Source organism: Anomaloglossus baeobatrachus, chromosome 6 (genome assembly GCF_048569485.1).
Source record: "Anomaloglossus baeobatrachus isolate aAnoBae1 chromosome 6, aAnoBae1.hap1, whole genome shotgun sequence".
NCBI classification, from domain to species: domain Eukaryota; kingdom Metazoa; phylum Chordata; class Amphibia; order Anura; family Aromobatidae; genus Anomaloglossus; species Anomaloglossus baeobatrachus.
Window position 1 is genome coordinate 363,548,023 of NC_134358.1, and position 17,550 is coordinate 363,565,572.

The following is a 17,550-nucleotide window of genomic DNA, read 5'->3' on the forward strand; positions in this document are numbered from 1 at the left end:
CTTTCGGTTTGGGCTTCACAGCACAATGTGATGAGAGAGAGCTCTCATTTTTGGATATTCTGGTTACAAAAAACATTGATGGAACCCTAACGACCAACACATTTCGAAAACCCACTTCCTCTAATGCACTCCTACGCTGGGAGAGTAATCACCCTCTACCTCTTAGGGCAGGCATCCCTAAGGGACAGTATCTACGAGCACGACGTAACTGTTCTACCCCCTTGAACTTCTCCCGACAAGCGGAAGATCTACGCAATCGGTTTAGAGAGAGGGGATATCCAGATCATGTCCTCTCGAAAGCCTTTCGAACGGCACAATCCAGAGAAAGATCTAGCCTACTAGTCCCCTCACATAAAAAGAATGAGACAATGGAGGGCAAATTCCGCTTTATCTCTACTTTCACCAATGGGTCCACGGAGATACGCAAGATCTTGGAACGGCATTGGCCAATCCTGAGAATGGACGTGGACATTGGTGATGTGGTAGGAAGCCATCCAAAGTGTACTTATAGGAGGGGCCGCTCTATCGGTGATAGGGTAGTCCACAGCCACTTCATTCGCCCAAAAGAGAGTACTTGGCTACGTGCTGAGCTTAGAGGGTGTTTCAGATGTAAAGGGTGCGTTGCGTGCCCGCACATTGAGACTGGAAGGACCTTCTCAAGCTCAGTTACGGGACATCTTTTTGACATCAGAGATTTTATAAACTGTCGCTCGAAGGGCGTAATCTACAAAGCAAGATGTGGCTGTGGACTCGAATATGTAGGCAAGACGAGGAGGGAGTTCAGGAGACGTGTGGGGGAACACCTCAGAGATATAGCCAACAAGAGGGATACCCCCCTGGCGAAACATATGGAAATAATGCATAATGGTGACATCTCAGGTTTGACCTTCATGGGGATTGATCTCATTAATTATCCGGCTCGAGGTGGGGATTGGGATCGGTTGATCCTTCAACGGAAGTGTAAATGGATTTACACATTGAGGACCCAGGCACCGCTGGGCCTTAATGAGACACTTACTTTTGGGTGCTTCCTGTAGAGCCTAGGGCCCTTTAGGGACTTTAGGGATAGCCACCGTGGAGCGGGGGCACCCGGTACTTTAAGGTGTTGTTACACTCCGTTGGTAGGTAGGGGATAGGTAGGGCGAAGTAGGGATTACTACAGGAGTCAATGAGAAGGAAAAAAGGTGATCCAGCTCAACTGGGGCAAAGTCCGTCATGCAAGGATAACACTCTGGCAGTGCAAGGGTCCAATAGAAGAAAGAAAAATCCAGCTTCCGGAGTAGTAGTAAAACTGATGCAAAATTTTATTAAAGGACGTAAAAATTAATGTGATGACAAAAATAGGGAGCCCATATGCGGCGTAAGGCTACGTGTTTCGAACGCTGCCTGCGTTCTTTGTCAAGCCTGAGTAAACATGTCTTGCTCACAAGCATTTAAACTATATTACTACAGGAGGCTCACGTGAGAACGTCCCGTCCTTTTGAATACTCTTTCCCCCTCAATAAACCCCAGTACGGTTATTATACGGGTATTATTATTGCCACCTGTCTCGTGTCTGTGTCGTCTGTACCTTTGTGGGTGCCTGCCCTAATCCAATTTGTGTGTCCTTTAAATTAGATTTTACTATTTAGGACAACTTTAGTATTTTCAATTTCCTTCCTACATTAAAATTATTAAATTGAGCCGGCTTCCCCCCCGCTTTTTGGTTTGATTTACACCAATTTATAACAACAAGATCATCAAAAGTTGCCAACAAGTTCATATTCACATATCATGCCTCTTTTTAAACACCTATTCATATTAGCGATTCCTATATGGCATGTATTTATGGGCGTTTTTTCAGCCCATACAATGCTTAGGTGGGCGTAACTTATATCCATGGCTCCGGTTCTATTGTAGCGATGAGCATCCTATTTGCATTATGACAGCGGTCCATGTGACCGGTCATGTGACGCGGACATGGGCGGCGTCTAAATGACGTCTTTAACCCTAGCTCTGCATCACGTGCCCGGATGCGCGTCGGATGAATACGCGCGGTTCCAGTCACGTGGCAAAATAAGTAATGGTGGGACGGGTGGCGCCGGCATGACATCACATGAACGAGTCACATGATCGTCACGTGCGGGGGCGTCACTTAGTGACAGTTACCCGTGTATGGCGCTTTTTGGTTTCTAAGGGTGGGGTTTGGATGACGTCCACCACTTATTGTGGATAGACGCTCTGGAGGGCGGCACATCTTTTGACCTTCTGCCTATGGTTGGTTAGTTCTGGTAGGGGGGTGTCGCCCTTCCAGCATGGGGGCGGTCATTATGATAAGTGGGGCAGTTCGCCCACAGGATATTTAAGGGCGGCAACTTTGAAAGCCCAGTGCTTTATGCTAGCCCGGACACAGTATGCTGGATGTCCGTTTTCTAAATGAAGGTAGGAATGAGATCTTATTGAAAATACTCTGCGAATTCTTTAGTAGACCCTTGCATTGTTTAGTCTGATCATACTGTTTATTTTTGCAGCTGTAATTTCTTGACCACAGTCCCCTGAGGATTAAGCTAAATTAAGAAACGCGTCGGGAGGTCTAAGAAAGTATCAGGTCAGATTGTTGCCAGCTAAGGGGTATTGTGAGGCTGGTTGGCGGCCCCCCCCGTTACTGGACAACTAATTTTTGCTTCATTTTTCACAGTGTGACCTATGCTTTGGTTATTTATTGCTGTGGATTATATATTGCATACACTATTTATGAGACAGTTCTACACTTTGGTCTCAACTATTGTTATTTCGGTGGGGTGACTCCTACCGAATGTACATTTTGCTATGGATTACTAATTGTACACATGATATATGAGACAGGTTTCTCTCTTGTCTCAATTATTGTTATTTCGGTGGGGTTATTACTACCGGATATACAGTGTCCTAAACTGGGTAATAACAGGAGCCTAACACTAGCTCCATTCTTTTGGTTGGTTTTACAACCATTTATGTTGTGTGGTATATAAGAATTTTAACTTGGTTATTAAAAGTTATATTTTAATTGTGACCACAATTGTTTAGTACCTTTTGCTTTGCTGGTTATTATTGATTTCTCAGGTATGTTTTGGCAAACTCCAGCCTGGCTTTTTTATGTCTCGGGGTAAGAAGTGGGGTCTTCCTGGGTATCCTACCATACAGTCCCTTTTCATTCAGACGCTGACAGATAGTACGGGTTGACACTGTTGTACCCTCGGACTGCAAGGCAGCTTGAACTTGTTTGGATGTTAGTCGAGGTTCTTTATCCACCATCCGCAAAATCTTGCGTTGAAATCTCTCGGCAATTTTTCTTTTCTTTCCACATCTAGGGAGGTTATCCACAGTGCCATGGGCTTTAAACTTCTTGATGACACTGCGCACCGTAGACACAGGAACGTTCAGGTCTTTGGAGATGGACTTGTAGCCTTGAGATTGATCATGCTTCCTCACAATTTGGATTCTCAAATCCTCAGACAGTTCTTTGGTCTTCTTTCTTTTCTCCATGCTCAATGTGGTACACACAAGGACACAGGACAGAGGTTGAGTCAACTTTAATCCATGTCAACTGGCTGCAAGTGTGATTTAATTATTGCCAACATCTGATAGGTGCCACAGGTAAGTTACAGGTGCTGTTAATTACACAAATTAGAGAAGCATCACATGATTTTTCAAACAGTGCCAATACTTTTGTCCACCCCCTTTTTTATGTTTGGTGTGGAATTATATCCAATTTGGCTTTATGCCAATTTTTTTTTTTCATTGAAGAGAAATTAAATGAAGATAATAATACCAAAGAATTTGTGATTGCAATCATTTTCAAGAAGAAACTGAGTATTATCTGGCAGAATTGCAGGAGTGCCAATACTTTTGGCCAGCACTGTAAATTACTGGTTGGGTGAAAATCTAAGTGTCTGTATACAGCATATACACTGCACCGTACCATTTCTTCTGATCTGTACACCGGGTGTAATTCTCTGTATCTGTATTATTCGGTATATATACACTGCACAGTACCACTTCTCCTATACTGTATACTGGGTGTAATTCTCAGTATCTATATTATTCTGTATATATACACTACACAGTACCACTGCTCCTGTCCGGCATACTAGGTGTAATCTTCAGTATCTATATTATTCTGTATATATACACTGCACAGTACCATTTCTCATGTCCTGTATACAGTGTGTAATCCCTAATATCTGTATTAATCTGTATATACAGTATATACACTGCACAGTACCATTTCTCCTGTCCTGTATACTGGGTGTAATTCTCAGTTTCTATATTATTCTGTTTATATACACTGCACAGTACGACTTCTCCTGTCCGGTATACTGGGTGTAATTCTCCTTATTTCTATTATTCTGTATAAATCAACTGCAAAGTACCACTTCTCCTGTTTTGTTGTCGGAAAGGTGGACTTCAGGAGGGTCATTACTGGTTTACTATTTTCTATAATCCTAAGAAGAAGAAGAACTAAATATACATCTTGAAAATCCTGTTTAAATTGGTTATCCCAAGTTTGGAAGTTATCACTTATCTTCTGGATAGGGGATGTCTTTCCATTTGCTGCAGATCTGAGCACTGGGGGCACCATAATCCTTAGAAATGTAGCTTCTGAAGTGCACCATGTAAATGGAGCTGTGGTCCATCATACACAGTGCTGAGCCATTCACATGTGGCTCTTCAAACAACTCCTAGAGTGGTAAGGGGCATGACTATATAAGAGCAAAATTCACTAATCGTGGGTTATGGTGATCTAGTATGTGAGTTGGTGGGGTTTGTGTGCCAGGGCTGTGTTACGGTTGCTGTGGCTCTGGAGACTATGTCCGGATTTCTTGCTACTGCACATGTGCAAGCGCTGGAGACTAAGTCCTATCTTGGAGCCATTGCACATGTGCGGGTGACATCATCGCTGACACGAGGTCACATGTCTCTGACACCTTCTATGCCGATTGGTCTCTGGTCATGTGCTTGTGACGCTTTGCTCGGTGATAGGCCAGCGTGACGTCATTGCTGTCATTCTGGCAGCGGATTGGCTCTGGTGTCCTCCATCTTGGATGAGGCACAGAGTCTATATAAGACCCTGACGAACGCCGCCCGGCGCTCAGTCCTCTTGGTTCATGCATGAGGGTAGACGCCCTATGCACGTCCCTCTAGGCATCTCTCTGTCTATGTTAAGTGAGCGCTACCGGCAGGGTAGCGTTCTTATACCTTACAGCTTCGGCTGCAGTCCGTATCCTTACCTCTTAGTGGAGCGGACATAGGCAGGTGCCTGAGGCACATGGTCCGGCTGGGCCTTGTAATTCTACTCGTAGGTGGACGTTGCCGCTAGGGTAACGTTCCTTATACTGCGTCTGGCAGTTGTTCGTATCCTCGCACACTAGGGGAGCGAACAGAGGTAGGAGCTTTGTGCGGCTTATGCTGCTGTCCGTCTCTTTTGCACCACTAGAAGAGCGGACCTAGGCAGGTGCCATATCTAGTGGTTCGTGTCCTCGTACACTAGTGGAGCGAACACAGGTAGGAGCTTTGTGCGGCTTACGCTGCTGTCCGTCTCTTTTGCACCACTAGAAGAGCGGACCTAGGCAGGTGCCATATCTAATGGTTCGTGTCCTCGCACACTAGTGGAGCGAACGCAGGTAGGAGCTTTGTGTGGCTTACGCTGCTGTCCGTCTCCTGGCACCACTAGAGGAACGGACCTAGGTAGGTGCCATTTCACACTCACTGCTTTTGTCTCTGTGATCTTTAACAGAGACCATTCCACACACCCTCCAAGTAAGGGAGGAATTGCTTTATTTTCTAATTATATTCCTCTGTGAGTTTAACAAAGGTATTTCACTCTGCACTTGTGCTATTATTTTTTACAGTGGCACACTTATATACCCCTTATCCTCTGCCATAGTCTACAGCAGAGTCTTGCACGGTGGACCCTGACTGTCTGACATTCCTTTAGGTTTTATTATCAGACAGCCCCCCCGTAACAGGCTGCTTTTTGGTCCCAGTTCGGCTCTGGGCTTAATAGTAGTAAACCAGCCTTGCTATATTTGTTAAAAGTTATCTTGTCAGTCCATAAAACCTTAGTCTAGAGTTACAAGAAACAATTAAAATGTATTACTATTTACCTGGTCTACCGCCTTGTTTTGCCAATTTGACATAGTCAGAGTCCGATTCCTTGATCCATTTTTTGCGACCTTCATTTTTCACCTCATTATGGGGTTCCGAGAGGTCACTTAGTCCTGGAATTTGGGACGTGGGAGGAATATCAACTTTGCTTGTCTTCTCGGTTTGTTTCAAAGGTGCATGGTAAAACCAATCTGTAATATAGAAATTTATGCAGTAGTGTATAACATAAAAAGTACAAAATTATTGTAACTAATGTTCTGCCTTTAAGTCTGAAAAAGTAGCAAATGCATAATGCAGTTAAAGCTATGGACAGATGGAGGCGCTGTGATTGCCATGGGCGAAGTGGAGCACCCAACAGGGTCTGGGGAATACTCGTTACTGGGCCGGTGATGGTCAGGGGATGTCACGGGTGGCCCTGCCCGGTTTTGTGACCCTGAGGTGTCCACGAATGGGAAGGAAGAGAAGGATGGTGAGATGATGAAGATATTGGAAGTAGTAGTTGTCTCGTGACGCCACCTGTGGTACGCGGCCAGGGATTGGCCGCCACTGCGCTTGCTGTCCTCTTGGGCGGATGGTGTCACAGCCGGGATGGTTCAGCTCCCCACAGGTAGAGCTAGGCCCCAGGGAGGATGATGGGGGTGGTAGTGAACATTGGCGCCGGAGCGCGGGGCACCGGCAATGAAGGGCTTACTCAGTAGTTGCGGTTCAAGGTTTTTACTCACTGTCCGGTTGGAGTGCCGGTCTCTGCTGCGATGGGCCCCAGCTAATCCCGGATAATTTGGAGGTCACCGCCAGTGTTCCCACTGTGTGTCCTTTCTGGTCGGGATCCCTCAAATCCCGTGGATGGAATGTGGATCGGGCTGTGGGTGTTTCCTGTACTCTCCGCTGACCCTGGAATCCCCAGTAGCTGTAGAGAGCCTGGGCTGAGCTCCCTGCTCCAAACCCCTGGTCTTGTAGTGCTCCTAGAAGTGTAAAGTGATGCCTGTACCGATGTCCTGACTGTGCTCCTCACCCCAAGCTGTGCCCAGGGTAACTCTGCTCAAGTGGGAAGATGCTACTTCCTTTTTACCCCAAGTGGTACTCGCCCCCCAGGTGGTTGTCCTTGTGACCGGGAACGTCCCATGCCTCATGATGGCCACCCTCCTATCTACCCTTGGCCAATCCCAGTGGGAAAGCACCTAACTGTGTGTGGTTTGGGAATGTGAGAAAAACCAGCGATTAACCTCTTTCTTACCCGGTATGAGTACTGCACCTTAAGTGAGATGCAATACCCTGTGGCGACTGAAGCCTCAGGGGCGCCACAGAAGCATCACAGTTATCTCTAAAAGACATCATTAAGTGTGAAACTCAATTTGCACATGCACCACTCACGGCAATGAGGCCACCAGGGCAAGAAGTCAAACAGAGGAGGCAGGTCACTTATATAGCAGTGATCTGTCAATCAAAGACTAGAGGCAGGTGGACGGGGAGGGAAATACAAAGACAAGAAGGGCGTACCCAGTGTACAGTCCAGCGCCTGTGCACTTGGAAATAATTAGTGTAACACCGTAAATGGTGATTACAGAAAAACAAACAAGCGGATTTCTTCAACAAAGGTATCACGTTAATGAATATTACAGCACCATTACAGCCATATCTGTGGCTTAGTTTAGATATTACGACACCAGTACATCCATGCCTGTGGCTTAGCTTAGATATTACAGCACCATTAGGCTATGTGCGCACGGTGCGTTTTTCGCAGCGTTTTTGTGTGTTTTTCGGGTGCATTTTTGGTCTTAAAACTGCATGAAAACTTCCGTAGCAAAGTCTGAGTTTTCATTTTTGCTGTCCGCACAGTGCAGTTTTGTTTTAGGTCCGTATCAGGTTGTATTTATATTCTGTGGTGATCCCAATTTTTTAGGTACATGCTTTTTTTCTTTTTTGTTCCCACATGTTGTTTTGTACCTAGGAGATCCTACTTAGGGGTGGTGCCCTCCTGTTTCATTTTTTGTTGTCCAGGTGCGTTTTTGTGGTGACCACAAAGATGTAACATATCAATTCTTTCTGCGTTTTTGCCAGCATTTTTCACCCATGCAATGCATTGAAAAAACGCAGCAACAAAAACGCAGCAAAAAACGCACAAAAATGCTGAATCTTTGTGGTAACAAAAAATGGCAACATGTGCACATAGCCTTAGGGGTACTTTGCACACTACGACATCGCAAGCCGATGGTAGCAATGCCGAGCGCGATAGTCCCCGTCGCAGCTGCGATATCTTGTGATAGCTGCCGCAGCAAAAATTATCGCTACGGCAGCTTCACATGCACTTACCTGCCCTGCGACGTCGCTCTGGACGGCGAACCGCCTTCTTCCTAAGAAGGCAGATCCTGCGGCGTCACAGCGACGTCACACGGCAGGCAGCCAATAGAAGCAGGGGGGCGGAGATGAGCGGGACGTAATCATCCCGCCCACCTCCTTCATTCCTCATTGCAGCCGGGACGCAGGTAAGGCGATGTTCCTCGCTCCTGCGGCTTCATACACAGCGATGCCTGCTGCCTCAGGAACGAGGAACATCATCGTAACATCGGTCCTACCAAAATTATGGAAATGACCGACGTTACACTGATCATACGATTGCGACGCTTTTGCGCTCATTAATTGTATCAAAAATGATTTACACACTCCGATGTCGATAGTGACGCCAGATGTGCGTCACTTTTGATTTGACTCCACCGACATCGCAGCTGCGATATCGTAGTGTGCAAAGTACCCCTTACAGCTATGTCTGTGGCTTAACTTAGATATTACAGCCAGGGTCGGCTCCAGGTTTTTGTGGGCCCTGGGTGAAACAGTCTCAGTGGCCCCCCATCTACACATAGACATACACAGATAGATACACATACAGGCATAGGTACACATACAGTGCCTTGCGAAAGTATTCGGCCCCCTTGAATTTGTCAACCTTTTCCCACATTTCAGGCTTCAAACATAAAGAAAAAAAATGTAATGTTATGGTGAAGAATCAACAACAAGGGGGACACAATTGTGAAGTTGAACGAAATGTATTGCTTATTTTAAACTTTAAAAAAAAACCCAAAAAAATGAAAATTGGGGCGTGCAATATTATTCGTTCCCTTTACTTTCTGCGCAGCAAACTCACTCCAGAAGTTCACTGAGGATCTCTGAATGATCCAATGTTGTCCTAAATGACTGATGATGATAAGTATAAGCCACCTGCGTGTAATGAAGTCTCCATATAAATGCACCTGCTCTGTGATAGTCTCATGTGTTCTGTTTAAAGCACAGATAGCATCATGAAGACCAAGGAACACAATAGGCAGGTCCGTGATACTGTTGTGGAGAAATTTAAAGCCAAATTTGGTTACAAAAAGATTTCTAAAACTTTAAACATCCTAAGGAGCACTGTGCAGGTGATCATATTGAAATGGAAGGCGTATTGTGCCGCCCCCGTCTCAGCAGCCAAGCTACTCGGATCCGGGTGCTCAGAGGCTCGAGGGTCTCCGGACCTGGGGATCGTGCGGCCACTAAAATGAAGGGGGGGGTATTTACAAGGGATATTAAAGAGTTTGTGATGCCACCCGTGGTGTACGGTAATTTGGGAAGTACCGCCTCTGCTGTTGGGAATACCCGGGGTGATGAAGTGGGGAAGCAAGGTATTGTAACCCTCCACGGGTAGGGGGAAGAAGCCCCGAGACTCAGTGTTTGGGGAAATGCCGTAGGGCACAGGGGAATCACTCTGGTACTCAGTCCATTAAGCAGACACCGACAACTGGTCAAACAAGTCTCTGGACACCGCTGCCGCTGTCGCTAAGTTTACTTCTCTGGTGGTCCCGGTATTGTGAAACTTGCCGAGTCCCGCTCCCCACTCTGGCTAAGTGTGGGAGCTTGCTCTCAAGGCTCATGCTTGAGATTTTCTGGACCGTTTTGACTGGAAAGTTCTATCCCCCTCGTTGCGCTAGTGCCCCGATTTTGGAGCGGTTGGGAACGGATCTTGAAGACTCCGTTCTCCTTCAGTAAATTATCGTGTTGCCTGAAGCTACTCCCCGACCTAGGGTCAACGTACCCCGTCGTGCCTCGGTCCCGGACCGGTGATGGTGCAACAGATCCGTGCCCCTTGCCACGATCCCCTGCGACCAGGGGTCCGACTCCTCTAGGCCAGACCACCGTCTGCAACCTAGAGAGTTTTCCAGGAGACCCGCTCCCGACCTCCTCTCCCTTCCACTAGTCAGTCTATTCTCTTTTTGACACTCCTCCCCTCCCCTCTCCAACCCCCCAGGTGGGCGACTCTATTCCACTCAAGCCGTCCACTGGTGTATTTGGTGGGTGTACTGCAGGGTGTATCCAGGATTTGATTAGCTGATGGAGGCAATACCATATGGATAAGGACCCAAAACCAAGAAAGAGGAGGATACTGCACAGGAGGGCAGATTGTGCAATACACTGTGATGACCTGATAGTCCAGGGGCGTCACATTCCCCCTTGGTTAAACGTAGCTCGTCCTCGAGCTACAGGATATCAGAGGTTTATTTTTTTTTTTAAACTGTAGAATAGAAAAAAGGGAACACATTTTTATTTACAGGTTCCATCCCACATTAAGGAGGCACTTCACTTAAACGTTACGGTAACTTTTGAGTTCATCTTAGCAACAATGGAACGCTACTGGTTATATTAGTAGTGGAGGCTCAACCTGCTCCATTGCAGCCTCTTCCTGCGACAGTCCAGTCCCAACGTCCTGGATCACATAAACCCGCCACCCAAACAACCTGACCCCTGCAAAGCTATCTGTGGGTCCATGACCAGGTAAAGTTCCTGGGTGTTGTAGAGACGACTCTAGTAGGCACAAGGTTCCCGTGACGAGGGTTGTAGGCTTACGTCTTATGGCCATAACGCTAACAAAAAACCTCATATTTTTTTGTACAGGATACAGCCAGGCCCCTTTTTTTTAGGCCTCCTGCACCTGTGATGCCTCCACCTAGTGGGGGTTTAGCTGTATCCTGCTGGAGTAGCAGTAGTCTTTTGGCCTGAGCATTATACAGCTGCAATTCCATCTTGCTGTAAGTAATGATATTCTTTTTTGCTTTTTTATATTATATATAGTGTAGGGACCTACAAGCATGAGGTTCCCATGACGAGGGTTGTAGGCTTACGTCTTATGGCCATAACGCTAACAAAAAAACCTCATATGTTTTTGTACAGGAAACAGCCAGGCCCCTTTTTGTTAGGCCTTGCTATTAGACTTTCTGTCCCTATGTAGAGCGCAGTGGGGGTACGGCTTGGCAGCCCGCCTGATCTAATAGTATGGGCGTCACCTAATAGGCTGCGGGTTTGTGACTGTGCGTCTGCTAGTGTGAACAGTGTTCTATGAAGCCATTAGTGTGAAGTTTTACCATCCAGCTATCACCTCCTCTAGATTTGGAAGTAAGTGTGATTGGCCCCTCCTGCACCTGTGATGCCTCCACCTAGTGGGGGTTTAGCTGTATCCTGCTGGAGTAGCAGTAGTCTTTTGGCCTGAGCATTATACAGCTGCAATTCTATCTTGCTGTAAGTAATGATATTCTTTTTTGCTTTTTTATATTATATATAGTGTAGGGACCTACAAGCATGAGGTTCCCGTGACGAGGGTTGTAGGCTTACGTCTTATGGCCATAACGCTAACAAAAAAACCTCATATGTTTTTGTACAGGATACAGCCAGGCCTCTTTTTGTTAGGCCTTGCTATTAGAGTTTCTGTCCCTATGTAGAGCGCAGTGGGGGTACGGCTTGGCAGCCCGCCTGATCTAATAGTATGGGCGTCACTTAATAGGCTGCGGGTTTGTGACTGTGCGTCTGCTAGTGTGAACAGTGCTCTATGCAAGCCATTAGTGTGCAGTTTTACCATCCAGCCATCACAATACAGGTGCAAAATACAAAAAAAAGGGGTCCATGCACCTGGTGCACACACTATATTAACTTTTCTTGATCAGGTGACATTCTCTGCTGATTAAACCTGGTTGATTAAAACTCTTCTTTTTTGACATTACTCTATATGGAAAATAATAAACTATGAAAAACAATAAAAGAAAACACAGATTTCTAAGATTCTACAAATGAGATTAGACGCCCGGGTCCCATAACCATGCTTCCTTTCAGCTACGCACCACAGACGCAGTACAAACTCTTCTTCCATCATCACTTGTTTAGTCTCATCTAGGGTGTACCAGCCCCGCTCTCCACAATGTCGAGTATAGGTGACTATATCCTCTGGCTCCAGATTTCGCTCGGGGTGTCCCCTGGGGAGGTGCTGCGCCATATCCCGTCGGGACACAAACACCCCGGTTTGAGGTGAGGCCTGCCTTCCGGATGAACTCCCATCCTTGAAAGGGGTCAAAACAATCCACAAGACCACGGCACCGTAGCCCTCGGACTCAGGAAGCAGCGCTTCTCACCTGCTCTCTCTTCTCGGTTGTGGGCGGCAAGCTCCCGTCGTCGCCAGCCTCGTGCTGTCATCTCCAGTTGCAGCTCCTGCTGGTGTCGTTCCCAGTAGGGGGCGTCAGCGTCCGGCCTCAGCTTTCTAGCTGGTATAGGCTTTAGCTGTACTTTCGCGGCTCCAACAGCCGTTGGGATGCTGCGCGGTGATTGAATCGGCAGCTCCTCGGGTTCCACCTCCGCCATCGTGGGTAAAGGAACCGACTGCTCCGCAGCCGGGGTTGCAGAGTCCGGGTGCTCTGCCTCTAAGGACGGGCCTGGTGATGCGGCCGGGTCTGGTCATGCCGGTGTCGGGGTGACCGCTGTCATGACCTGGTCGGGTGACGGAACTGGGGGTTCCGCAGCTAGCTCTTCATAAATTGAGGCCGAAGGTTCCGCTGCCATGGTGGGGACAGGCAGCTCGGCGTCTGACGAGGACAGGGTTGGTGGCGGCGGAGTGCTTGCCGGGTGCGGGGGCGGTCCGGCTCCCACAGCCGCATTGGCCGAATTAGGGTAATCAACTGGGACTGGGTAACCGCTTACCCTCACTTCACGTGGGATTTCCATCTCACAGGCTCGCACCGCCACTGCCAGGCTCCTCATCTCTTCCTTCCAGTGGTCTAGTATGAATAGGATCTGCGTCCGCATCCTTCTGCAGAGCTGCTTTGTCTCCTCCTCGATCCAGGTCGTGGTCCCGGGAACAGCACGCTCCGGTGACCAGCTCCGCTCAGTCACCATCTTTCCTCTGCGGAGTCCAGGAACGTTATGGCAAAGTCCTGGCGTCCCTGCGTCTCTTCCGCTGCTAATGCCGTCACGCCCCCTCGGTTATCGCCCACCACTCACTTCAGTGCTGTGGCCCTCTGGGAACTTCCGGTTTCGTGCTCACTCTCAGAACGAGGGGCGGGGATTCTGCTTCGTGCGCTTTGTTGAAGAAGACGGCGTTTTGGCACCAAAAGATGGCAAAAGATGGCAGAAATGTCGGGAAACGAGACTTTTGACTTGCGGTTTCAACTTCCAAGGCGCATGTCACCCAGGTAAGTGGGTCCTGCTCGAATCCTGTTCGTGACGCCAGGAATTTGAGGAATTTGAGGTTAGGGACCCGAAACCAAGAAGGAGGTGGATACTGCACAGGAGGGCAGATTGTGTAATACCCTGTGACGACCCGATAGTCCAGGGGCATCACAGTATCATACCACTGCAAATCTTCCAAGACCCAGCCGTCCATTCAAACCTTTATCACAAACAAGGAGAAAACTGATCAGAGATGCAGCCAAGAGGCCCATGATCACTTTGGATGAACTGCAGACATCTACAGCTGAGGTGGGAGTCTGTCCATAGGACAACAATCAGTCGTACACTGCACAAATCTGGCCATTATGAAAGTGTAATTTAAAGTTTGCCACAAGCCACCTGGGAGACACACCAAACATGTGGAAGAAGGTGCTATGGTCAGATGAAACCAAAATTGAACTATTTGGGCACAATGCCAAACAATATGTTTGGCGTAAAAGCAACACCAATCATCACCCCGAACACACCATCCCCACTGTCAAACATGGTGGTGGCAGCATCATGGTTCTGGCCTGCTTTTCTTCAGCAGGGACAGGGAAGATGGTTAAAATTGATGGGAAGATGGATGGAGCCAAATACAGGACCATTCTTGAAGAAAACCTGTTGGAGTCTGCAAAAGACCTGAGACAGGGATGGAGATTTGTCTTCCAACAAGACAATGATCCCAAACATAAAGCAAAATCTACAATGGAATGGTTCACATCCAGGTGTTAGAATGGCCAAGTCAAAGTCCAGACCTGAATCCAATTGAGAATTTGTGGAAAGAGCTGAAAACTGCTGTTCACAAATGTTCTCTATCTAACCTCACTCAGCTCGAGCTGTTTGCAAAAGTCTCTCAATGTGCAAAACTGATACACATACTCCAAGCGACTTGCAGCTGTAATCGCAGCAAAAGGTGGCGCTACAAAGTATTAACTTAAAGGGAACAAATAATATTGCACGCCCCACTTTTCACAAACACACATATCAATAGACATAATTCTAGACACAGTCATATACACTTGTAACGCCCCAGCAGCGGTTGAACCGCTTGGAACCGGACGTCGCTACTCGCGGGTCTCCGAACCCGGGGGCTAAAGGGTCACACCCGAATGAAGGGGGGGTATTTAAAGGGGAGATATAGTTCGTGACACCACCCGTGGTGTGCGGTAATAGAGAGTACCGCCGCTGCCATTGGGAGTACCCGGGGTAATGGAGTGGGGCAGCTAGATGATGTTATTCTCCACGGGTAGGGAAAGGCCCCAGGACCCTGGATGGTGGAATATGGTGCAGGGGGAGCACAGGCTTGCTGGCTGCAAGGGTTAATCAGGTACTCACTCAGCAAGAAAGCAGACACTGACAACGTGGTAAACCAAGTCTCTGGGTGCCGCTGCCCTCTTGGGGGAGATTGTTCGGGTCCCGTCCCCTGCTGTACTGCCTGGTGGTCTGTGGCCTGCCTCCTGGCACCATATTTTAGAGTGTTCAGTTGGCCCGTCAGCTTGGAGCTTTCCGGGCCCCGCTCCCTGCTAAGAGTAGCAGAGGAGCTTGCTCTCAGGAACTCACGCTTGGGATTTCAGTGGGCTGCTTTGCTTGGAAAGCCCTATCCCCCTCATTGCACTAGTGCCCCCAATCTCTGAGCTTCGTGGGAAGAGTCCATATAGGCCCTGTCCTCCGCAGGTTAATTGACGGGTTGCTTGAAGCTTCTCCACGATCTAGGGTCCATGTACCCTGACGTGCCTTCGGTCCCAGCCCGGCTATTGAACTGCGGCTGCTGGCTATCCTCCAAGACTTAGCAAGCACCCAGTCCCAATCTCCCGCGTCCGGGTCTCCGACTGCTCCTGGTCCAGACCACCGTCTGCGACTTAGTCTGTTTCTCCCCTTGAGCTCCAACTCCCAGCTTCCTACAAGCTAATCATTGCTCGAGGGCTACCACAGAACTTCCTATCACTTTCTCCCCTGGAGCCGACTGCTCTCTTTGCTCCCCTGGAGCTAACTGACTTTTCACCTCCCTGCCTGACCCTTAGGTGGGCGGCCCTATTCCAGCTTAAGCATCCCACTTGTGTGCCTGACAGGTGTGGTGCAAGGTGTAACTAGGATTTGTGGATGCTGGTGGAGGCAGTACCGCAAGATGGGGACCCAGAACCATGGGGGGTTGAGCCCTGCCCGGGAGAGAGAGATTGTGCAGAACCCTGCGACGACCTGACTAGTCCAGGGCGTCACACACTGATATACATAGATTTACATCATACATGCACACACAGACACATTAGAGATATTTCTAATATTGGAAAGCCGGCAACAGCTTCATTCACCTCCCCGCTTGTCTCCATCCAGCTCCTCCTGGGCATGTGTCTGTGCCATGCCAATTGGTGGCCAGTCACTACCAGAAATGGCCGCACATAGAGCAGACTGACACTGTTGTATACAGTGTGTCCACCCATATCCTGTCCACTGCCATTAACTTGAGAACGGCGGGAGCTATAGGCATAGAAGTAGTGTCTAGGTAGAGTAAAGTATCCATGCGCTACGCAATGAAACCACCTATAGCACCACCTGGTGGAAAACAGCGGAGTTAGTAATTTTATCTCGAAAACAAGAGAGAGGGAAAAAAAGTGAATTACAAAGTTGTAGGGCATCATCAATTCACTACTGGGGGGCATACATATTACTGAGGAAAGGGGTATACAGCAATGGGGCATACAGCTCCAGAGGAGGGCTCTATAAGGGGGCCGTGGCTCTGGAGTGGGAGGACAAACAGCTCTAAGGTGGGGGGTGACATGCAGCTCTGGGGATATACAGCACTGGAGGGGGGACATACAGCTCTGAGGGGCTATACAGCACTGGGGTGGAGGGGACATACAACTCTGGGGGTATAGTAGTATATAGCCCCCATATTCCTCCATATAGTGTTATGAAGCCCCCTTAGTCCTCCATATAGTATTATGCAGCTCCCATATGGCATTATGCAGCCCCAATATAGCACTATGCAGCCCCCATATAACATTAAGCAGCCCCCATATGGCATAATGCAGACTCATATAGCATTAGGCACTCTCATGTAGTATACAGTCTGCATATAGCACAATGCAGACCCAGATAGAATTAGGCACCATCATGTAGTATACAGCCCGCATATAGCACAATGCAGGCCCAGATGGCATTAGGCACCTTCATGTAGTATACAACCCGCATATAGCACAATGCAGACCCAGATAGCATTAGGCAGTGGATCAGTCAGTTGGGTGTGGGCTATGGTTTGAGCAGCTGGGATCTTCGCTGAGGCAAGACCCTGGCACCCGTGTGTGGATTTATGGAAGCTGTCATGTGGGATTAGGTTGTGTCTAGAGATGAGCAAACCGGTCGCGGTTGGGCTCGAGCTTGGTTCGTCGAACGGAGGTCTAGTTCGAGTTCGGTGAACCGGTTCGGCGAACCACTCGAACCCCATAGAAAACAATGGGAGGCAATCACAAACACATAAAAACACCTAGAAAACACCCTCAAAGGTGTCCAAAAGGTGACAAACAACTCACAACACAACACAAACATATGGGAAAGTGACAAGGACATATAATCATGCGAAAACAAAAGAGCTGGACAAGGAAAAAGAGGAGGAGACACAGATATGAGTATATGCAAGGGAACATCGATGCCACTACTGTGCAACTTGAGCCCTGCTCATTTTAGCCTTCCAATCTGGATAAATTGCCTAAGCTCACCACGAACACCTTGGAGATCTTGTCGTGTCCCGCAGCCAGCGTTCTCTCGGAACCTGTCCTCAGTGCTGCTGGGGGTGTGCTGACAGATAAGCACACGCGTCTGTCCACTGACAATGTGGACATACTAATGTTCACCAAGATGAGGAAGTCATGGTTCTCAGAGGACTTTTCGTCCCCTGGCTCATCCAGGGGAGGCGAAAGGCACGCGTATTTT

At 48.1% G+C, this 17,550-nt stretch overlaps 1 protein-coding gene across 1 annotated transcript in view; it reads right to left on the minus strand.

Annotated features, from left to right (window-relative positions):
* Nucleotides 1-17,550, minus strand: part of C6H7orf57 (chromosome 6 C7orf57 homolog) — a 287,295-nt gene that overhangs the window by 169,403 nt on the left and 100,342 nt on the right. Inside the window, exon 3 of the mRNA XM_075315021.1 lies at nucleotides 6,126-6,317. Coding sequence (XP_075171136.1) covers nucleotides 6,126-6,317 — 192 coding nt within the window. The remainder of the gene's footprint in view (nucleotides 1-6,125; nucleotides 6,318-17,550) is intronic.